We start from the raw sequence: 19,678 nt of genomic DNA on the forward strand, positions 1-19,678 counted from the left end.
TTTGTTCACAGCTGCCCAGAAAGCCAGCACAAGAGCTTTCTAACCACTCACACCCTCCACAACAGGAAAATGGAAACCATTTTTGACACCTACACAGCCACAGAGATCACAGGCGGGGACATAAGAAAGGGGCTGTATCCAAGCCAAAGCTACTTTCATCTCTTTTGCCACTGAAGGACACTTCACTGTCCTTTTACCAACACTGCAGGGAACTTCCACAACAGCTTCCCCTGTTCTATTCCTGTGCCACTTCAAGGCCACTTCAGCAGAGACCTCACCTTCTTTAAAGCTGGCACCAGTCAGGACAAAAGGTCCAAAATTAGAAGACTTTTATACAGTATTGTTTTAGCATGATTGCAAAATACCTATCTTCCTATTAGAGCAGAGCCATTCAAGCATTTGTTCAAGTAATGTTCAGGTGATTTGCATCCAAAGAAGGGCAGTGAAACAGGTGGAAATGTTAAAAAAATGTGTAGATGTAACACTTACGGACAGGCTTAATGGTGGACCTGGCAGTGTTAAGTTAATGGTTGGACTCAATGATCTTGGAGGTCTTTTCCAATTCTACTTTGAGCTCTAGGATGACTGGAGTCATTCTCTCTCCTGAATTCACTCTGTTTTCTGCCACTCTCCTGCCCCCAAGGAACACTCAGCACAGTGGGAGAACAGGACAGGCACTCAATACCCTACACACAGACACAACATATGCTGTGTTCAATGCCTTTGTTCCCAACAGGGAGGTGCCAAGCCCTGCAGTCCCTGTTGGTGTGGCAGCTCAGAGCTATGGCACTGCAGCCAGGATGCCACTACAAATACAGCTACTGACAGTATTTAGAGGGCTGCTGATTCGAATCCAACCCAGTTTAAAAAGGATTTTAAAAGGGTTCAGCACACACTGAGAACCCTGCTTTCAGGAAGTCCAGGAGTTAAAACAGATCCCTCAGAACAAAAAAGGGTCACTGGTTTCTGAAGAAGTGCAACACACTGCCAGGTGCCTGCCTGTGCTGGCATCCTCGTCCTGCAGTCTGCAACCAAGTGCATTTAGATGCCCCACACACTACACCTTTCCCTAACCTTCCTCACTTCCCTGGTGAAAGATCAGTCTCAGCAGAATCAGAGAAGCAAGGGTGTGTGAAAGGACAAACATAAAATGAATGCTTTGCAGGAATTGGCTTCTCTGTCTCTTCATCTTTAGAAAAAGAAGTGCTTTTCTAGCACGACATGGTGCAGAATAACCATTTGGCTTTCTATTTTAGAATGAATTTGTCTTACATTTCCAGGGCAGAAATCTAAACTCAACAAAGGGCTGCTCAGCACTTCCTCTTCTTTGACATGCTGTATCCTCCCATTCCAGTTTTAGGAGAATTTTAGCCCAGATAAGGAAAGCTTGTGGCCAAGGGCTCGACACAACAACTCCCCAGGCAAGGACATCTTCCACTAGACCAGGCTGCTCCAAGCCAAGTCCAAACTGGCCTTGAACAGTTCCAGGGATGGGGCATCCACAGCTTCTCTGGGCAGCCTGTGCCAGTGCCTCATCACCCTCATAGTGAAGAATTTCTTCGTAGTATCTCATCTAAACCAGCCTTCTGTCAGCATGAAGCCCTTCCCCCTTGTCCTGTCCCTACACCCTCTGTAAAAAGTTCCTCTCAAGTTCTCTTGCAGACCAGGCCATAGACAGTTTTATTGATAACCAGGAACTGAAACTCATTTAAAAACAGGGCAGAGAAAAATAGAAGAGTTGATTGCAAACCAGGATCATGTTCCAGGAAAAAGGTGTCAGAGTTTGATCATTTGTCTTCATTCCATATGGGAGGAAAAATTGGTATCTTTACACATTTGTTACAAATAATTAAAAGAATCACTTTTAAAGGTAAGAGGAAACTGTTAAAGACTGGTGCAATCAAAGCAATGGGAACAGCCCAGCAGCAGCAACTGGTTTTGCAACACTAACGATCAATCAGAAGAAAACCAGCCTCTCCTGGGAGAAATTTGTCTCAAAAAGGAAATAACAAATGAGAGAACTGGAGTCAAAATACCAGTAAGAAAGAACAGATGCTGCCACAGCAAGACTGAAACAGTCTAGCTCCTTGTAAGCCCTGTTTGTTGCTTCCCCACTGCTGTTTCCATATCTGTATAATTTATTCCACAGCAAATTTATTATTTTAAAGACTCCATGGAGAAGGTAGAGAAGGCTGTGTGTGTGCTAAGGGCCACAGTGCTGGCTATTTCTTGCTCTTGCACACTATTATCAAAGGCTTTGCCTAGTCTGGGATTTAGCAAGACTCTTAATTAATGGCTTCCAATGGTACATCCACACTGAAAAGACTTCTCTCATTAGCTAATTAGTCTATTGTCTTAATTAGGCAAGTCAGTTTTACTTCCTCACTGCCTTGCATGGAAACCCTGGTTTTCCCACCTAGGTTTTCCCTCAAGTCAGTTCCCAGGTTCTCTGTCCTGACTTGCTTTTTGAAAGGACTTGGAGCAAGGTGGTGGCAGACAGCATTGCCTCACCTTTCCATGCAAGTCTAGACCAGGCAGGGAATGCTGTGTTCACTGCAGCTGTTCTCCTGAAAACTGGGCCCAATGGAGTCCCCAGCAAAGTCTTGGGTCATTAGGAACTGGCTCATCAGCATCTGTCAGGAACAAGAGTGCACTGCCTTACAAATTCTCTGTTTTCCTATGAGGACAACGCCAGTGCCAGTGGGGTTGGAATGAGATGATCTTTAAAATCCCTTCCAAAACAAACCATTCTCTAATTCTATCCCTGAAGGACCAAAAGACCAGTACATGTTGCCAAGATGTTCAATCCTCCTAACCTAGGTGAGAAGAGACTGGATGTCGGGTACCTTCCAGCAGGCTGGGTTTGTCGAACTGCTCTGGGCCCCAATATAGCTCAGCAAGGAGTGCAAGTGGTTCATCTGAAGGAACTGTAAACTTGTACCTTGTCGAGGACAGCAGAGCTGTGACTCCTGCTGCTCCTCCTTGCTCTGACTGCTCTCTCAGCAGACAGAACTGTTCCAAGGCAGGGATTTGCTCAACAGCCTCCCACCAGATGTATCCACCCTGTTTCCATCACACATGCTCCTCCTTCTCCCATCACACCTGTGTTTTTCTGCAAGTCCTCGCACCACACTTCTGTCTTCCCTACAGAAACTCCCACAGATGAGCACGGCAGAGGCAAAGTTTGCAATCCATACTGTAATGTCTGACCATTTTGGTGCCTATCAGCTACACCTACTCTTAAAGTGTTTTGTCAGCAAGCTTTCCACTTAGTCCAATTAATTTTGACTAATCAGTTTAAGACACAAGCCATAAAGGCAGAGCTCACCACTGACTTAATGCTCACATCTTAGGTACAATAGAAAGTATTTTTTTCATTTTTAGTCTTCCCTTGAAAAAGCCCAGTTACAATCTCTGCACTGACAACATGTACTTCTACATTAAAGGCACCAGTACACTTCATTCTAGCTTAATTTCTCCATGCAAAGCAAAGCACTAAAACTACAGAGATGCTGCCAATATTTTTGGAAAGGCCAGAAAGAAAAGACGCAGAACCAGTTATGGAAAGCAGAGGACAGCTAACTCTTCAAGTCATCTTCATTTTGGGACGCCTCTCCTATGGAGGAAAGGCTGAGAAAGTTGGGCATGTTCAGTCTGGAGAAGGTTCCAGGGAGACCTTACAGCACTAAAGAGGTCTGTAAGAAAGATGGGGACAGACTTTTTAGCAAGGGCTGTTGCACTAGGACCAAAGGGTAATGGTTTGAAACTAAAAGACAGCAGATTCAGATTAAATATTAGGAAAAAGTTTTTTACAATGAGGATGGTGAGCTACTGGCATGGTTGCCCAGAGGTGGTAGGTGCCCCATTCCTGCAACACTCAAGGCCAGATCAGTCAGAGCTCTGAGTGACCTGATCTAGTTGTAGATGTCCCTGCTCTGTGAAGGAGGGTTGGACCAGATGACCTTTAAACGTCCCTTCCAATCTAAACCATTCTGTGATTTTATGATCTTTGCTGCTGCTGTTTATTGAGGTGCTGAGACCATACTGACCATTTGTAAATAAGCTAATAGTGCCAAACTCAGAAAAGACAGATCTTTTCAGTCAGATGTTAACAGATACTGCCAGTGTGAGCATGATCTGCCTTCCACCAGGAGTCAGAAGAGTGGAGGTAAGAGGGGAGCTTGAGAGAAAAGCAGAAATACTAACTTTGGCAACTCCAGACTACTCCAAATGCTACTGGAAGCCTCTTCCAGAAATATTCTATGTTGTCATGCCTTGCTTTCAATCTCTGTACCAGGAATTGGAAAGGGTGTTTCCTGCACTTGAGGTAAAGCTAATGCACCATTATGCCCACATCTTCATGGTGCTGTTGGCCAAACTCTTCCTGAATTTCAGCTCTGACCTCCTCCCTGAACACACAGAGAAGCCACAGGCCTGTCCTGGGGGTGCTGTAAGGCTGGGCTACTTCACTTGCCTGGGCGATCAGTCAGAGGGGCTGGGGTTTACTGTTATTTGGGCTGGCTCACGTCAGCTCTGCAGAGAAGACATCAGGCCAGTGTTGAGAGATCTCCACCACCTTCCCAGTACTCCAGAATTGAGACAATGTTCAGCAAGTTCCAGAGGAGGGAGGATCTTGACATGTGGAGATTGAAGAACTGTCTCTATAGGTACAGAGGCTGAAGAACAAACTCAGCTGGCAAATATGCAGTAGCAGAGGAAGACTGCCCAGCCATTCAGCCCTGGCTCTGCTCCCCAAGGCGCCTCTGGCAGCGCCAACACAGAGATATGGCCCAGACAACTTCAGGGAAAAGCTGCAGGTAGGGAATGACACAACGCACAGCCCTTGTCCTCAGACAGCACGGGGCCAGGCTAATGACACAGGCTATTGTTCTCCCATTCTGTTTAAAAAAGCAATGATTTGCGTGGATGTTGGCTTCGGAGGACATGCTTGGCAACGCCAGCAGATAAACAGAAAGGATTTCCATGGAATACTATTTCTGAAAGAAATACATTTAAGTTATTTTTGAAATATTATTAAGTCCAGTAGTGAATATTTTAAATGTGGTATAATCCATTTTCCTAGAAACCAGCCAAGAAAAACCGACAGCAGCACAAGGGAAGTACCACCACGCTGCCATCCCTGTCTCACTGTTCCCTCAGGGTCACGAGCAGGAGCCTCACACACCTCCCCTGACATCCCCAAACCTTCCCTCCTCCATCACTGTGCCTTAAAAACACATTTCCCATCAGCTCTTCCCCCACCAGCACACCAGGCAAGCCTGGATCCTTCCTGCTGATCCTGACCCTGCTCTCCTATAAGCCAGGGACCCTCCATCAGCCCACAGAAGCCCCAAAGCCAAGTGCTGACAAATGCAGTGGGAGGGCCAATGTAAACCACTAAAACAGCTGGGCAGAGGCGTTTCAGCAGCCTGAAGATGGGACTGAGGGCCAAAGAAGTGGGACAGTGAGATCTTGATGGCTCTTGCCACTGAAACTGGCCAGCAGATGCAAGCAGACAACAAGTAGATGGATTGGGTGGGTGCAGAAGAGCCAGCCCTGAGCACAGATCATCATCTCCCAGTCTCCAGTAGTTCTACCCTAAAAGCAGAGCCCAAATCCATTCCAGGGACCAGGACTCCAATCTTCTACTCTCTCTTATTTTCTCTACCTGCTGTTCACTGCACAAACCCTCCTATGCCATGTTTGTATGCAAGTCCAGGGATAGCTTAAGCTGCAGTGACCATCTCACTGGTCACAGGTCTCCTCACCCTGCAGCACACAGGAGAGAAAGTTAGTTACTCTGCACAAATCACTGGAAAATCCTGGACGGCCTGGAGAACATCTCCTTTTCCTAAATCGCTCCTTCTGAATCTCCTCACAAGTAGGACAGAGCTAAAGCCACCAGAGGAGCCCTGTACCCCCATCCTGGCTCATGCAGGCAGCTGTGGGCACACTGTGGGGGCTGCTCCCTCCCACCTGGCTGTCAGGCAGCATTCCCTGGGGCAGCACAGGCCAGGGCTCCATTTCCTAATGCATCCAAATGTAACTCTCCTGTGGATTTCACCCATCCCATTAAGATTCAATTTGATGTATTTTCTATTGCAATATCTGCAGAAATAAAACTCACAGTTGAGATCTGAAGGCCAGACAACAGACCAAGAGTAAGATGAAATATATTAAACTCCATTTAAGTTATGGCTCATAAAGCCCATGGGGCAGGTTGTGTACCTGCTCAGCACTACAGGGCTGGGGTTCACTCCCAGAAAACACCAGGGTCTCTTGAGCCCATCTACCCTTTCTGCAAAACATGAATGTCTGCAACAGACAGAGCTTCCAGCTCTCCCCACCTTTCCCCTCAGGATGGGGAAGAGGTGCAGCTCGGTCAGTCTGAGCATCCCACTGCCTGCCCTTGGTTGCTTTTGCTGTGCTTGGTACATCCCATCACCACTCCATTAGCACTCCCACTTATCCCCCTCCTCCCTTACCCTCTGTGCATCCTCCTGCCCCAGGCCCACAAGCATTGCATCCATGTCAAAGGACAAGCAGGGATTCAGGGCAGCTGGGACTCTGGGCTGCTGGACCTCAGTCCCCTACAATCACTGCAGCATTTGTAAACATCACACCTGAAGGTGATGCTGGACATTGTTCAACAAAGCAAGATCTGAGGTCTCTCAACACAAGGCATCAAGGGGACAGTCTCAGAAGACAGGGACTCACTGGTCCTCATTCCAGCTTTCAGGAATGAGGAGAGTTAACATGAGAAAGCTACACCACAGGCTTCCTTTTACATCTTCCAGAAAAAGCAGTCCCATCAGACTGGGGCTGCTGGGGATATGACTGTCCCGGGACTGTGGCACAGCCTTCTCCTTGACAACCAACCCAAAGAACTGTCCTGTTCTCCTCCACCCCTATTCTCTGCTGTGGGACAGACTTGGAAGGAATTAAACATCCTGCACAGAGAGAGAAAAGCAAACAAAATGCAAACAACAAAATGCAAACAAAATGAAAAAAAAAAAAAAAAAAAAGGAAGAGCATAGAAAACCCATCTCTGAATTAATTTCCATTTTATTTATAGACCATGACATGACAGTTGTCTTTCTAAGCCTTTTAATTAATCACAGGGAACAGTTACTTTGAGCATGTATGCCCACCTTCCCTCTTCCTGAAACACATTCCAGCTTGTGTTGAAGGACGATCTGCAAGGTAATTAATTATTTACCATTATCTATGCCAGTACTTGGCTCTCCAAATCTTTCAGGAACATCAAGTCCTGGGGCAGCAATGTTCTTTGGGGCTGAAAAGAAGAAAAGCCTTTGCTAGAGACAGGGAAGGGCAAAGGGCTTGGAGGGATTAAGAAAGGGAGAACAGGAGCTCAGCACTGTGCTGAACATGGCTTTCTCTCTTGTTGCAAGGTCCATAGGGTGGCCCTCTGGGGACGCAGGGTGTTACTTTACGTGATACAAGACATAAATCTGCCTAATAACAGTATTTTTGTTTCAACTAATTTGTGGGTAACTTTATAGAGACCTACGTGTGTAACAGAACTTTTGTCAAACACTGCAAAGACAAATATTCTTCAGTTCAGAAATGCCAAAATTACTGTTTCTAGTGGAAACCTGATTCATTCCTTTCAAATCATGTATTTATCACTTGACCACATACCATCTGGCTCCCAAACTACTGGTACACCTGAAGTGCATGCTGAGCACTGCTGACTTACTGAGTGACTAACAGTGCTTCAACTCCATTCCCTAACCACACATCCATGACTTACAGTGCTGTGTTTAAGTCCTACTCCAAACTGGGGTTTGGAAGTGGGAGGAGCAAAAATTTCTGCTGGGAGTTACAGAGTTTCACAAAGGGGCTCCTGAGATCCAGCACTCCTAAAAATACTCTCATCTACATAAAGAGTTTATCCCCCCCCCCCCCCAAAAAAAAAAAATAGAAAAGAAATAAAGCAAACCCAAATACCAGTAGCTTTGACCTCACAGAGTTGATGGGATGGAATCCCCTTGGGAACCCAAACAGACCTGCATGAAGGACCAATTTAGAAATATTTCTGAAGCTACTGCGCTACAAACCAACTTAGGAGCTGCTCATGCCTGAGTGAGCTGCCGCTTCCTCCGGCGCTCTGGGAGCACAGCATGGGAGGAGCACAGCATGGGAGCAGCACAGCACAGGGCCACAAACACCACTCAGAGCAAGACAGTGGCTGAGCCTCCTCCTTGGCACTCCGGACACAGCCCAGGAGGAGCCCAAAGCAGCACTGCTGGAAGGTGGGATATGCCAGGGCCTGGATGGGAATCCAACCTGAACCCTCACCAAAGCAGGAGCAGGTGAAGGTGATGCCATCAGAGACCTCTCCAAATCAGCTTGGCCATGGGGCTGTGCCTGTGGCTCCAACACAGCCCAAACAAATGCCATGTCTCTGTGTCTCACAGTGCAAGACATCTTCTAGGAAAAGATAGGTCAAGACTGTTCTCCACTTTACGCTCCTATTACACTTAAAGTTCACACTCACCTTAATCCAAATTGATTTTCTCAAAAGTTTCATCCCCTGTCACTCCCGCTTCTCCCACCTCCCACAGCCAGCGACCCCACTCCAGCACCCCCCTGCAGAGCCACAGGAGCAGGGGGCTGCAGCAGAGGGACAGATCCATCCCCACCTGCACTCCTGCTCTGCTGCTCCCAGAGCCCACCAGCTGCACTCAGGTACACCCCCACAAGAGACCACTTCCAACAACTTCTCTGCACCAGCCCTACAGCCCATGCCCTCACTGTGCTGAGCCCCAGCCCCAGCCCCAGCCAGGATTCTCCAGAGCAGCCCTAATGCTGCAGGTACCATTCCCATGGTTGGTGCCACAGGGAGGAGCACTGGCAGTCAGCTTGATATTGCAAACTCATCACCAACTAGTTGGTGAGTCAGTAACAAAGCTAAAAGCAACCACTGGCATGGATTATCCCCCCTCAAGAGCAGAGACATTTGTCAGCAGCTCACCCCTGTGATGTCACAGGTGCCCATCCCTGCTGAAGGGCAAGGGGATGCTGGGTGCCACCCTTCCACATCAGAGCACCCAGCAGGTGCGGAAGGGGAGACCCTGTAGTGCCAGCAACCTCCTACTGTTAAACCAACACACAGCCTGTTTCCCTCAGCAGAGCCCCCCCCCCGAAAGCCCAGCCACCTGCAGCAGGGCCCCCCTAATTTCAGAGGGCCATGGGCTGGGTACATCAGCAGCACTGGTGGGAGTTTGCTGTAGACAAGTGAATCAGTGGAACAGATGAGCAGCTCCTGAAGCATCTACCCACAAAGTACAGCAAGAAGAGATGTAATTTCAGTCTTGTGGCAGATGCTGGAGGGTTTGTGGTCCTAAAAAAAAATTAAAAAAAAAAAAATCTCAACACCTACATACACTAGATAGCTTTCTAGGACAAGGAAATCCTGCAGTAGCTGGAAGAAAACCAATCACAGTTCTCAACTACATTTGAGGTAAGGAAAGAGAACATGGTCCAAAACAACATCTCCTAAAGGTCAGTTTCACAAAACTAGAAAGAACCAGACACAAAAATAACTGAGAGAAAACACCTAAATATAAGTAAGTGTGACAATGCTTATTGGAGGATGTTTAAAAATGCCTTAGTAGAGCCCTCCTTCCCACCAAGAAAAGCAACAGTATATTTTAAAAAAATTATGTGGTTTAAAATAGGAATTTTTTAAGAGCCAAATTTTTAAAAAATTAAGTATGCAACAAATCAAAAATCCACTACAAAATTAGAGCTAGAAATCAACACATTTTATAAATAAAGCTAAAAGATATTTTAAAAACCTAGAGGCAATAGGTATATCAGGAAAAAAGCAACAATCTATCAATACATTAGGCTTGATGCTAAAAAAGGACAGTGAAAGTACCCTGATATAGAGGATGTAGAAAGTATAAGCATTACTTTTTATCTTTGCAAATAAGGATGACTTAAATCTCAGCTATAGCAAAGTTCTCTGAGAAGTGAGTTAGGAAGATCCCCAACACCATCTGCTAACCATCCTTCACATCTGTAAGAAAACCTGCACTCAGAGCCTGTGAAGGAGCTCACCCAAATTTCTAACGTTGACTTAAAAAAAAACCCCAAATCAGAAGCATGTCCCAGGCCAGCCAGGAAGTTCCAGAGGTCTTGGAATAATAAATAAAAAGCCCTGCTCAAGCAAACAAAAACTTAGCACGGTGCCAGTATTACCAGAGGGCAAACGGCTGACCCGGGAAGTGCAGACTGGTCACCCTGCCCGTGCTCCCGGCAGGGCAGGGAGCGGCCAGTGCTCAGGGATGGAAACACAACTCCCGTTAGTCAACACAGTTTTATGGCTGGAGGGCTTGTCAAACAGATCCAGTATTTCTTCTGAGAGTTTGCATTTGGCTGACAAAAGTAACTGTGTTGACATAACACATACAGACTTCTGTGTGACGCCCAACTTTGGCTGGGGTGACAGTTCAAGAACAAAATCCCCCACGCTATGCAAACAGCCGTGTAGTGTATATCCAGAGGATTAAAAGCCGGTTGAGCCCAGTGACCTCATTGGAGTTGTACCTGCACTGCCTGCCCCTACAGAGGTTTTGGATCCCCAGAGATGATGTTCCCAAGAAGAAAAAGGGCCTGTGAGGCAGCAGAAATTGCTCTCTGCACACAAAGCTCCAGGCAGCACTGCTGGGAGGCGTGGGTTTCCACGGGGAATGCATGTTTGGGCTGTGTGCCTGAGTTTGCAGCGAGTTCAGAAGAACTAGAGAAGGGTATTGCCAGAGCCTCTGCCTAGGGAGCAGGCTAACTCATTGAAAAATATTGGCTGGTTTTAGAGCTGATTTTCACACTTGTAAAGCTGGCCAGAGCCAGGATGGAAAGCTGTAAACTCAGCCATGCCAGCAGCCTTTGGCTGGTCCTGATCCCGCACGTGCCACTTTATAAACGGCTCAATATCATTGTTTCTTACTTGGGTCCTGATCCGTGCTCAGCACTCTGAGCACCTTCCAGTAACAACAGTGGACACATCTACACACATTATACCTTCCCAGATGGAAAGAGAAGTAGTGTAAAGTAAGAAAAGTAGAAAACTTTTCTCTTGGAAAGTTTTAGAGGCAACTTCTTGTTCTTCCCAACTCCCCAAATGCCCAGGGCAATAGCAGGATGGTCAGGTTTGTTAAAGTTTTCAGCTGCCAAAAAATTTCATCCCTCCCATAAAGATACACAGATATCTCTCCTGTGAGAGAAGCAGGGTTACTCCTCACACCCTTCACCCTCAATCATGTAACTGCCCCGCACCGTGGATACACAGACCAAAGCCTGGAGCTTTGTTTGAACCTCTCTGACCATACAAATATCTCCAACTGTCCAGGCAGCTGGATGTAGGAAAGCCTAACACCAGAAGTTCTCCAGCGTGACTGGCTGAACAGTCAGCTCTGGATGTGAACTGTCTACCACAAAGGACACCTGGGGCTTTCAGTGAATCCCAGTTTCCTCTGCCCACAGGCACCACCCACCTCCTTCCCCTTGTTCAGCTCCAGGCAAATACTGATGTGAGATCCTGGCCAGCAGTCACACTCTTGTAGGCATGTGCCATTGTAGCTGTGGGCAGTGCTGAAGTGACAAGTCCTTCAGGAAGGTCCAGGGGAATGGACCAAAAACCACACCCTCACAAGAGCGATCACCCACCACAGCTACTGAAGCAGTGCCAGTTACCCATCCCAGCCTGAATCCAGCTTAACCTGACAATAAAGTTTTAGCTCCAGCTGGATGAGCTTGCGTGAGCTTGCTCCAGAAATGGAGAGCTTGGTGCTTCCAGGATTTGGCAAGAGCTGACACAGCCATCACAGGTGCCCTTTTCATTTATTGAACTGGCTTAGGGTATATTTGCACATGAGCAGATAAACTCTTTGTCCAAAGGACTTTAATCTGGCTGCTGGGCTCCACATGAGCCCCTCTCATTCACGTGGCTGTGCACATGTCAGGAGGAGCATGAACTGAGCTGAGATCCCCGACTTTTTGTCCTGCGTCCAGGGAGCCTGACAGACTGCTTACTTCCCAACACAGAGAGATGCAGTATTGTCTGAACACCCTAAGCATGTATGATCTTTTCAGCAAAACAAGAGGACAACACTTAGATGCAGGTTAGACTTTTACTTTACTGAACTTCAGAGCACCACCACTGGCCTGACCGCCTCACCCTCCTGCTGCTGAACCCCTTGATTTAGCACAGGCATTCCCAGTTTAGGCTGTGACTGAAGGAGGAACAGTGCTCAGGTGAACAAAGCAGGATGGGTCTTGGGACCTACCACTGCTTCAAAGTCTGTCACACTGAATTCCCCACTAGTTGCACTCAAGTTCTGTGTGCAACAAGAGCCATGTCCCCTCAAATCAGGAAGGTTAGCACTATTTGCACTTGTGTTCACTTTATTCTTACATGCCAACAACTTGTACAGAGAGCAGACAACAGGCTACTGACAGGGACTAAGATCTGGAAAATATCTCCATAATCACTTCAACACAAAGCTGTTCTTTTTCACTTTCACGGGAGATTTAACTCAACTCACAGTGGAGGCAGTCTTAAAACATGAAATGCATTCAAGTGATCAACGACTTGAAAGGTAATAAAAGCAGTTAATAGCTTCAAATCTGCTTGCAGCCAGATAAACAGCTAGTTATCTTGGGGACAAGGGTAGGGCGCTTCTTTTTCTTCCCCAGAACCACTGATTACAAGCTCACAGCACCCACATTTTAAAGCAAAGCTGAAGAGAACAGCAAATACCTTTTCCAGCTATACTGCAGTTCTCATAAACCCAGTACAGCCTGTCTGTGTACTGTGGGTGCTACAGGCAGCATTTTATGTACCAGTTAAAAAGCAACTCACTATTTGAGGTCACTGCACCCAGTGCCTGCCCAAGCCAATGGCCATTTCTCTGCTTTCTATCATTAATAAATCAATCAAATGTTAGAGGCACTGGAGTGAAATTGTCCCATCAGCCTTATCTATCAGGTACTTTTACTGAACTCTATTGAGTTACTGCATATTTACAGGAGACTGAGAGAGACAGTGACAAATCAGCATCCCAAAATACTTGTAACTTGCACATCATAAACACTAGAGATATTTAATTAAAGCCTTTTTACAAGCTATAAAACTGAGGGTCATTTTATGTCTCTCTATAAAAGCAGACAGTGATATAGTCCTCATACTCTATGGTACAATTTAAGCAGCACTGCAGAGACTACTTGAAACTCCTTACAGAGCAACTTATATCCAGTATTACTTCTCTGTTAAGACTGATATCCAGTACTATTCCTTTGCTAAAATAACAAGACTTTGAAGGAAAGAAATTTACACCCTCAAATAATACATCCTTCTTAAAAATATTTAATAATATCAGCTTAAAAATTTTCCTAGATAAATTCATTTGAGAGGTCAGTACATAAGGCTACAAAGCAGACTTCCAAATTACCCGGGGAAAAAAACATGCAAATTCTTCACTCTGCTTTCAGCATAGCAGCTTTACGATGAAAATACTGAAACACTGAAAGGCTGGAACACAAAAGCAACTGTACAGCGTTGTAATGGACTCGACTTAAAAACCCGAGCGCTCTCGCTCAGCACCTGACGCGGCACTCGGAGTCGTCCTCACCTGCGCCTCTGCCCCGCTCCTCCCAGCGCGGGTCGGCTGAAGGGACGTGGGTTTTACCTGAGCTGGCTCCTCCGTTTGCAGCTGCCTCTGGGGGACAAAAGTTTCGAAAAGTCGGAGGACAGCAGCAGCAGCGGGACGGGACAGGACGGGACGGGCAGAAAGTGAGCCGGGCACCCGGCGGCAGCCCGGTCACCGAGAGAAGCGACGGGCGGGCACTGCTCCTGCTCAGCGGCAGCTCGGAGCCCTTGGCCGGGGCAGATCGCACCCGGGGCTCCCCGGCGGAGATGCCCTCACCGCCCCGGTGCGGGGCTGCGGTTGTGCCCCCGCCGCCCCCCGCGGGCTCCCGCCCCGCCACGAGCGGGGCCATGCGGGGCCGGGGCGGCGGAGCCCGGGGCGCGGTGCGGGGCCGCTCCGCCCGCCCCTCGCGCCCGCCCCGCGCCCGCCTCGCGCTCACCGGCGTTGCGGAGCTTCTTGTTCCGCAGTACGGAGAGGATGACCAGCGCGTTGCCCAGCACGTCCACCACGATGGTGAAGATAAGCACGGCCGCCAGGCCGGTGGCGGCTCTCGCCGCCGGGCCCCCCTCCAGCCGGCAGCCCGGGCAGCTCCCGTTGCTCCCCGGCCGCTCCATGCGCGCCTCTGCCCGCCGCCGCCGGGGCCCCTCCTCCTCCTCCCGCCCCGACGGCAGCTCTCACCCCCGGGCCGCCGCGGGGAGGAGCGCGCCCCGGGCCCCGGCCCGGCCCGTCCGGGGCGAGCCCGCCGCCCCCTCCCCGGCGGTGCCGCCGCCCTGCCCGGGGCGGAGCGGGGGGGCCGGGCGGGGGTGCCCGGTGCGCGGCGGGGGCACTGAGGCGCTCTCCGGGCCGATGGCGCCACCGCGCGGCGGCGCCGGGCAGCGCGGGCGGGGGCGGGCGGGGGTCCCCGCTCGGAGCCATCGCCCCGCAGCCCCTGCGCCCCTCCGGCCTCCGCTGCCGCCGGACCCTCGCCCGGCTCCCGCCCTCGGGCAGAGGTGCCGGCAGGTAGCGATTTCGAGGTGAAGTTTCGCACCTCGAGTCGCTGAAGCCTTTCCCGGTGCCGTTGCTTCCCGCTGCCCCGCGGCTCCGCTCCCAGCCAGCCACCACTCAGGCAAACGCATCCCCACAGGGACTTTTTCAACCAATTACGCCAGAATAAGACCATTCACTTTCGGTTTAATACTTTTAACCGATTTTAACGTGTGCGCTGCAGAAGCCCCAGCAGTAATGTAAGCTTCAGCAGCCCCCTCGCACGCTTCTCAGCCGCAGGAAAACAGCGCTCGGCCGGGATACCCAGCTCACTGAGTCGGGATACCCAGCTCACTGAGTCGGGATACCCAGCTCACTCAGTCAGGATACCCAGCTCACTGAGTCGGGATACCCAGCTCACTCAGTCAGGATACCCAGCTCACTGAGTCGGGATACCCAGCTCACTGAGTCGGGATACCCAGCTCACTGAGTCGGGATACCCAGCTCACTGAGTCGGGATACCCAGCTCACTCAGTCAGGATACCCAGCTCCCGCAGCCGGGATACCCAGCTCACTCAGTCAGGATACCCAGCTCCCGCAATCGGGATACCCAGCTCCCTCAATCGGGATACACACGTCCTGCAGCCCAGCCCCGTGGCTGGGGCTTCTGTGCTTTATTCCACACCAGCACGAGCAAGAAGAGACCAAAGTACTGTGGTCAGACTGTGGCTGCAATACCACAACCACATGAGCTCTCAGCTTTGTTTAGAAAACAAAATCAGAAAAGAGAAAATAGGGATACTGTAGAACTGTAGAATGGTTTGTGTTGGAGAGGACTGTAAAGATCACTCAGTTCCAATTCCCCGTGCCGTGGGCAGGGACACCTTCAGGAACACCAGGTTGCTCAGAGCCCCATCCAACCTGGCCTGGAACATTTCAAGTGATGGGGCATCCACAGCTGCTCTGGGCAACCTGTGCCAGGGCCTCACCATCCTCAACAGCCAAAAATTTCTTCCTTATGTCTAATCTAAACCCACCCTCTGTCAGTTTAAAGCCATTCCCTCTTGGTTCTATCACTCCATGCGCTTGTCTAAAGTCCCTCTCCAGCTCTCTTGTAGCCCCTTTAGGGACTGGAAGGTGCTTTAAGGTGTCCCTGGAACTTTCTCTTCTCCAGGGCGAACAACTCCAGCTCTCTCAGCCTGTGTTCATAGCACAGGTGGTCAGCACCAGCCATGGGCAGGACAGAGGGCAGGGGCATGCTGAGGCTATCCAGCACCACCTCCTCTGGCTTCTGCCCAAAGCCACCCCTCTGTGTGCAGGTCAAAGTGCCCAAGCAAACATTAAGGTTGTGTCACAATCCCTCATGGGGGTTTTACAACTGCCTGGTCAAGTGAGTCAATAACAAAGCTAAACGCAAAGGCTTTGATGGCTCATTCCCTGCCAGCGGAGTACAAGCAGCAGCAAGGCACAGCTGAGATCAGCAGCCATCAGGGTCTGCCCTGGCCTGGTGGCCCAGGGTAAGAGCCAGCCCTGCATCTGCATTCAGAGCCTTGCTGAGCCAACCTGCTTTAAATGTCTTTTTACCTTTCCCCCATGACTGGAGAGCACTCAATTTTGAAAAAAAAACGAGAGGGTTTTAAAGAAAATTATCAAAATCCTGCATTCTTGTATTGTTAAAGACAGCATTTTGGCTTAACATGTCGCTTCTTTTGGCCTCCTTTTGACACTCTGCACTGAATTCTGCATAGTTTTGCAAATATTTTCTCTGTGTAAACCAAATAATTTTGTTCACGGACTTCCAGCTGCTCTGTGTTCAGGACCTACCTGCAGACAGGAGCAAGGTCAGCTCTCATGGATATATCCTTTCAGCACCTTTCACCTTCACTCTGCTCTTCTCTGGAAGCTTTTGCACTATTTTTAAGATGCTCTCAGGTGTGTTTCAGCTGTGGAGAACCGGAATGTGACTTCAAAGGACTGAACCTTACGTACAAATGTCTTGGCAAGAGCACTGAAGCTGCCCAAAAAAGATTTTGGCCTCACACTTAAAAAAGCCTTGCTCACACAGCAGTGTGAGGTAAAGGGGGTGTAATGTTTCATGAAACTAATGCAACTGGAGAAACATAAAAATGGCTTTTTATCTGGCCGCTTTTTTTTGTGGATAGTTTATACCTGCAAAAAGCAGTCTTTTTCCACAGCCTGGAGTGACTGCCCTAGATGGGAAGGTCTGCAGAGCTCTACCAGGCATGTGTGCATCTGCATAGTTGCAGCAACTAATCTCCTGTAAGAAACTTAGAAGAAATTATGATAGATGTAGTGAGCAACTGTTTTCATCAGTGGAGTGATTTAGATGAATGATATTCAGGCTGCTTCCTCCCACCTTCCTGCTAAATGGACTCTTCACTGCTTCAATTAAGACAAGGAGAGCACTCTAGGAAGCCGTGGCAAGGGAAAAAAATGAAGGTAGAGGTATCAATGAGACCTTTTTAATTACACTTTACCAGAACTGCTGACATAAATCCCATTGAAATAAGAGTATCCTCGGTGTGTTAGAAGAATTTAGGCTCATTTGATTGTGTGAGGATCATGAATGTGATCGCAGGAGAAGGCACCTAAATTAGGGTCAGAAACGAGAACACTTCAGTATCTGAACTACACCAGGGAGAGTACATACATGTATGCAAACAGGAAGACCAAGCAGAATGTAATCAGTGCAAAATATTCAAGCACCATAAACGCACACTCCTTGTGCAAAAATGTCATAGCTTTGCTAACAGCAAGGCTGAGAGGGGCAGTACCTGGCACCCTCCTGCCATGCCCGTCACAGCAGCCCTGTGCAGAGCATCCCTCATCCCTTGCTGAGCGTGTCCAGTGGCACAAAACACCTGTTTCCCAACCCTACCTACCAGGGCACACAGCTCAGTAAGAGTTAATCCAGGTATACTGTAAAAAATGGAGGCTTATATAATTGAAAAATAGCTGAGGCATTAATCTTCCTTCTCGCTACCTTGAGTCCTCTTTAAAAAGATTATTTTGTCTTCAGAGACAGCTTTAATGCTACTTAATGAATCGCTTATAAATGAAGAATTTTTTCCCCTCCTATACAGGGACAGGCTGACTACTACACTGATTTTGTCACAGAGACAATTAACTTTTGTCAAATATACAAAGATAATGGCTGTTCTCTACAAATACTACTATACTGAATTTGGTGTATTTAAGGCCAATTTTTCTTGCTGTTTTGACTGAGCATGCTTGGTGACAGTGATATGCCCATTCCCTTTAGCCAGACCTGGGGAACTCCTCATGCTTACCAAAATAATTAGTGGCCCCTTGGGCACCCCCTGGAAGAGGTAGGTTAGCACTGGATCAGGAATACCATGTTGGAAATTTCAGAATTCCAACATGAGCTCATTTGAAGGTGTCTTGGTGTCCCACTTCGAAGGAGGGAGGAGACATGAAAAGAGAGGAGAGCAATACCAGCTTCCATGCTGCCTGTCTCAGTTACAGACAGGGTGCAGGCAAGCCATCTTTGATCTGTAACTCCCTCCTTGCAAAAGCAGGCACCAGGACCACAGGGACCACCAGGACCATGGGACAGGTTAGTGGTTTCCTCCCTGAAAATAACTCCTAGTGAGCTGCAAAGGCAATTTTATAGTCATTCCTGACACAGAGGTCCCCAAGCAGTAACACTCAGTTTTCTCCCTTGCCCATGTCCCACCAAACACCTGCTCTGTTCCCCAGATCCACACACGCAGGGCAAAGATGCTGAATGGAGCTGAACCCCTCTTCTCCCACCACACCAACCTAGCCAAGTACTCATGTTTATTTCCAGCAAGAACAACAGGAGATAAAAGTTGAAATTTCTCAACACATGGGCATTTTGACTCTAGCAATGGCCTTTGGGAGACACACATAAGCAGAAGCAGAAATGAGGCTGATAAATCCTTTGCCACATGGGCTACTTCCACACTCTTTAGCCCCTGCATGGCTTCTCCTGGTGATGGGCAGAGCAGGTTTCCTCCATCCCTGAACAGACTGGGTGAGGGTATAGAGGTCTCTGCTGCCTCCCATATTGATACCAGCAGCCTACAGGTGTTGAATGCCACAAGGATGCACTGCTCAGCCAGTGGAGAGCTTCAGCATGTGCCTTTCCAGCACAGTCTGTTTTATTTGTTTAAGATTCTGATCTAGACCCCAGATAGTGGAGGTTCATTCCTTGGCACAGTCTAAGACTCACTGAGCTGACAAACACTGCTAAAATAAGTCATTTAGTCCCGCCATGCATCATGACTATTAGCATAAACATAAGGGCAAACACCTTTTCCCCTCCCCTTATCTCAATTCTGCCCTTAAATCCAGCATGTGGCCAGGAGGCAGTTATTTCCAAACCATTACCAAAGGGGGAATCACTATTATTCACCTGCAGTTCTCTAGCCAAACACACAGAGCAGTAGTTACTCTTTCCCAAACTTTTCTCTCATCCATTTGGACTGTGCAGCTATTTATGCAGAAGCAACACAGCTGTACTGTGCACAGCGTCAGAGAATCCCAGTCCTGGGAAAAACAGCACTGGCTGCTTCAGCAATAAACAGATGAATGCAGCAGCTTGCCCTGAGCTGCCATCGCAGAGGAGATCAACAAACAAGCGGCTCTATTTATGCCGTCATGCTTGCCTAGAAGCTCCAGACAAACTACTAACCTCGTGTTCAGCCACTTCCCCCTTTGTCCCCGGAGCAGCAGCCTGACGCAGCGCGCAGCCCGCTCGCCCAGAATGGGCCTTTTTGTTAATCGCTGCGAAAGCCGCCGACACAGGCCTGTTCATTCAGCCCAACTGCTTAATGCTGCAAGCCAAATAAAAAGGGAAAGAAGGAAAACTTTGTATTCCTTTCGCACCCTGAATATTAAATGACACCATCAATGCTGCCTTGGGATGCAACATCAAACCACTTCCTTTGCTCCAAGATGGGATTTAAGAAGAATGACTTTGAGGCTGACTTGCCTTTTCAAATCTCCCATTTTTTTCCCCCATCTCAAGCTCGAGG

At 48.5% G+C, this 19,678-nt stretch overlaps 1 protein-coding gene across 4 annotated transcripts in view; it reads right to left on the bottom strand.

The window, feature by feature from the left end:
- The window catches only part of GPR50 (G protein-coupled receptor 50), a 42,706-nt gene extending 28,364 nt beyond the window's left edge, over nucleotides 1-14,342 (bottom strand). Inside the window, exons 1-2 of one of the 4 annotated variants that reach the window (XM_039572094.1) lie at nucleotides 14,113-14,342; nucleotides 13,659-13,745 (exon numbers count right to left, since the gene is read on the bottom strand). In XM_039572094.1, the coding sequence (XP_039428028.1) occupies nucleotides 13,659-13,745; nucleotides 14,113-14,287 (262 nt within the window). In that variant the 5' untranslated portion in view covers nucleotides 14,288-14,342. Of the gene's footprint in view, nucleotides 1-13,658; nucleotides 13,746-14,112 lie in introns of those variants that run through there. The other 3 variants (XM_039572095.1, XM_039572096.1, XM_019288128.2) reach the window with 3 other exon arrangements.
- Between the last annotated feature and the right edge of the window lie 5,336 nt (nucleotides 14,343-19,678).

Source organism: Corvus cornix, chromosome 4A (genome assembly GCF_000738735.6).
Source record: "Corvus cornix cornix isolate S_Up_H32 chromosome 4A, ASM73873v5, whole genome shotgun sequence".
NCBI classification, from domain to species: Eukaryota; Metazoa; Chordata; class Aves; order Passeriformes; family Corvidae; genus Corvus; species Corvus cornix.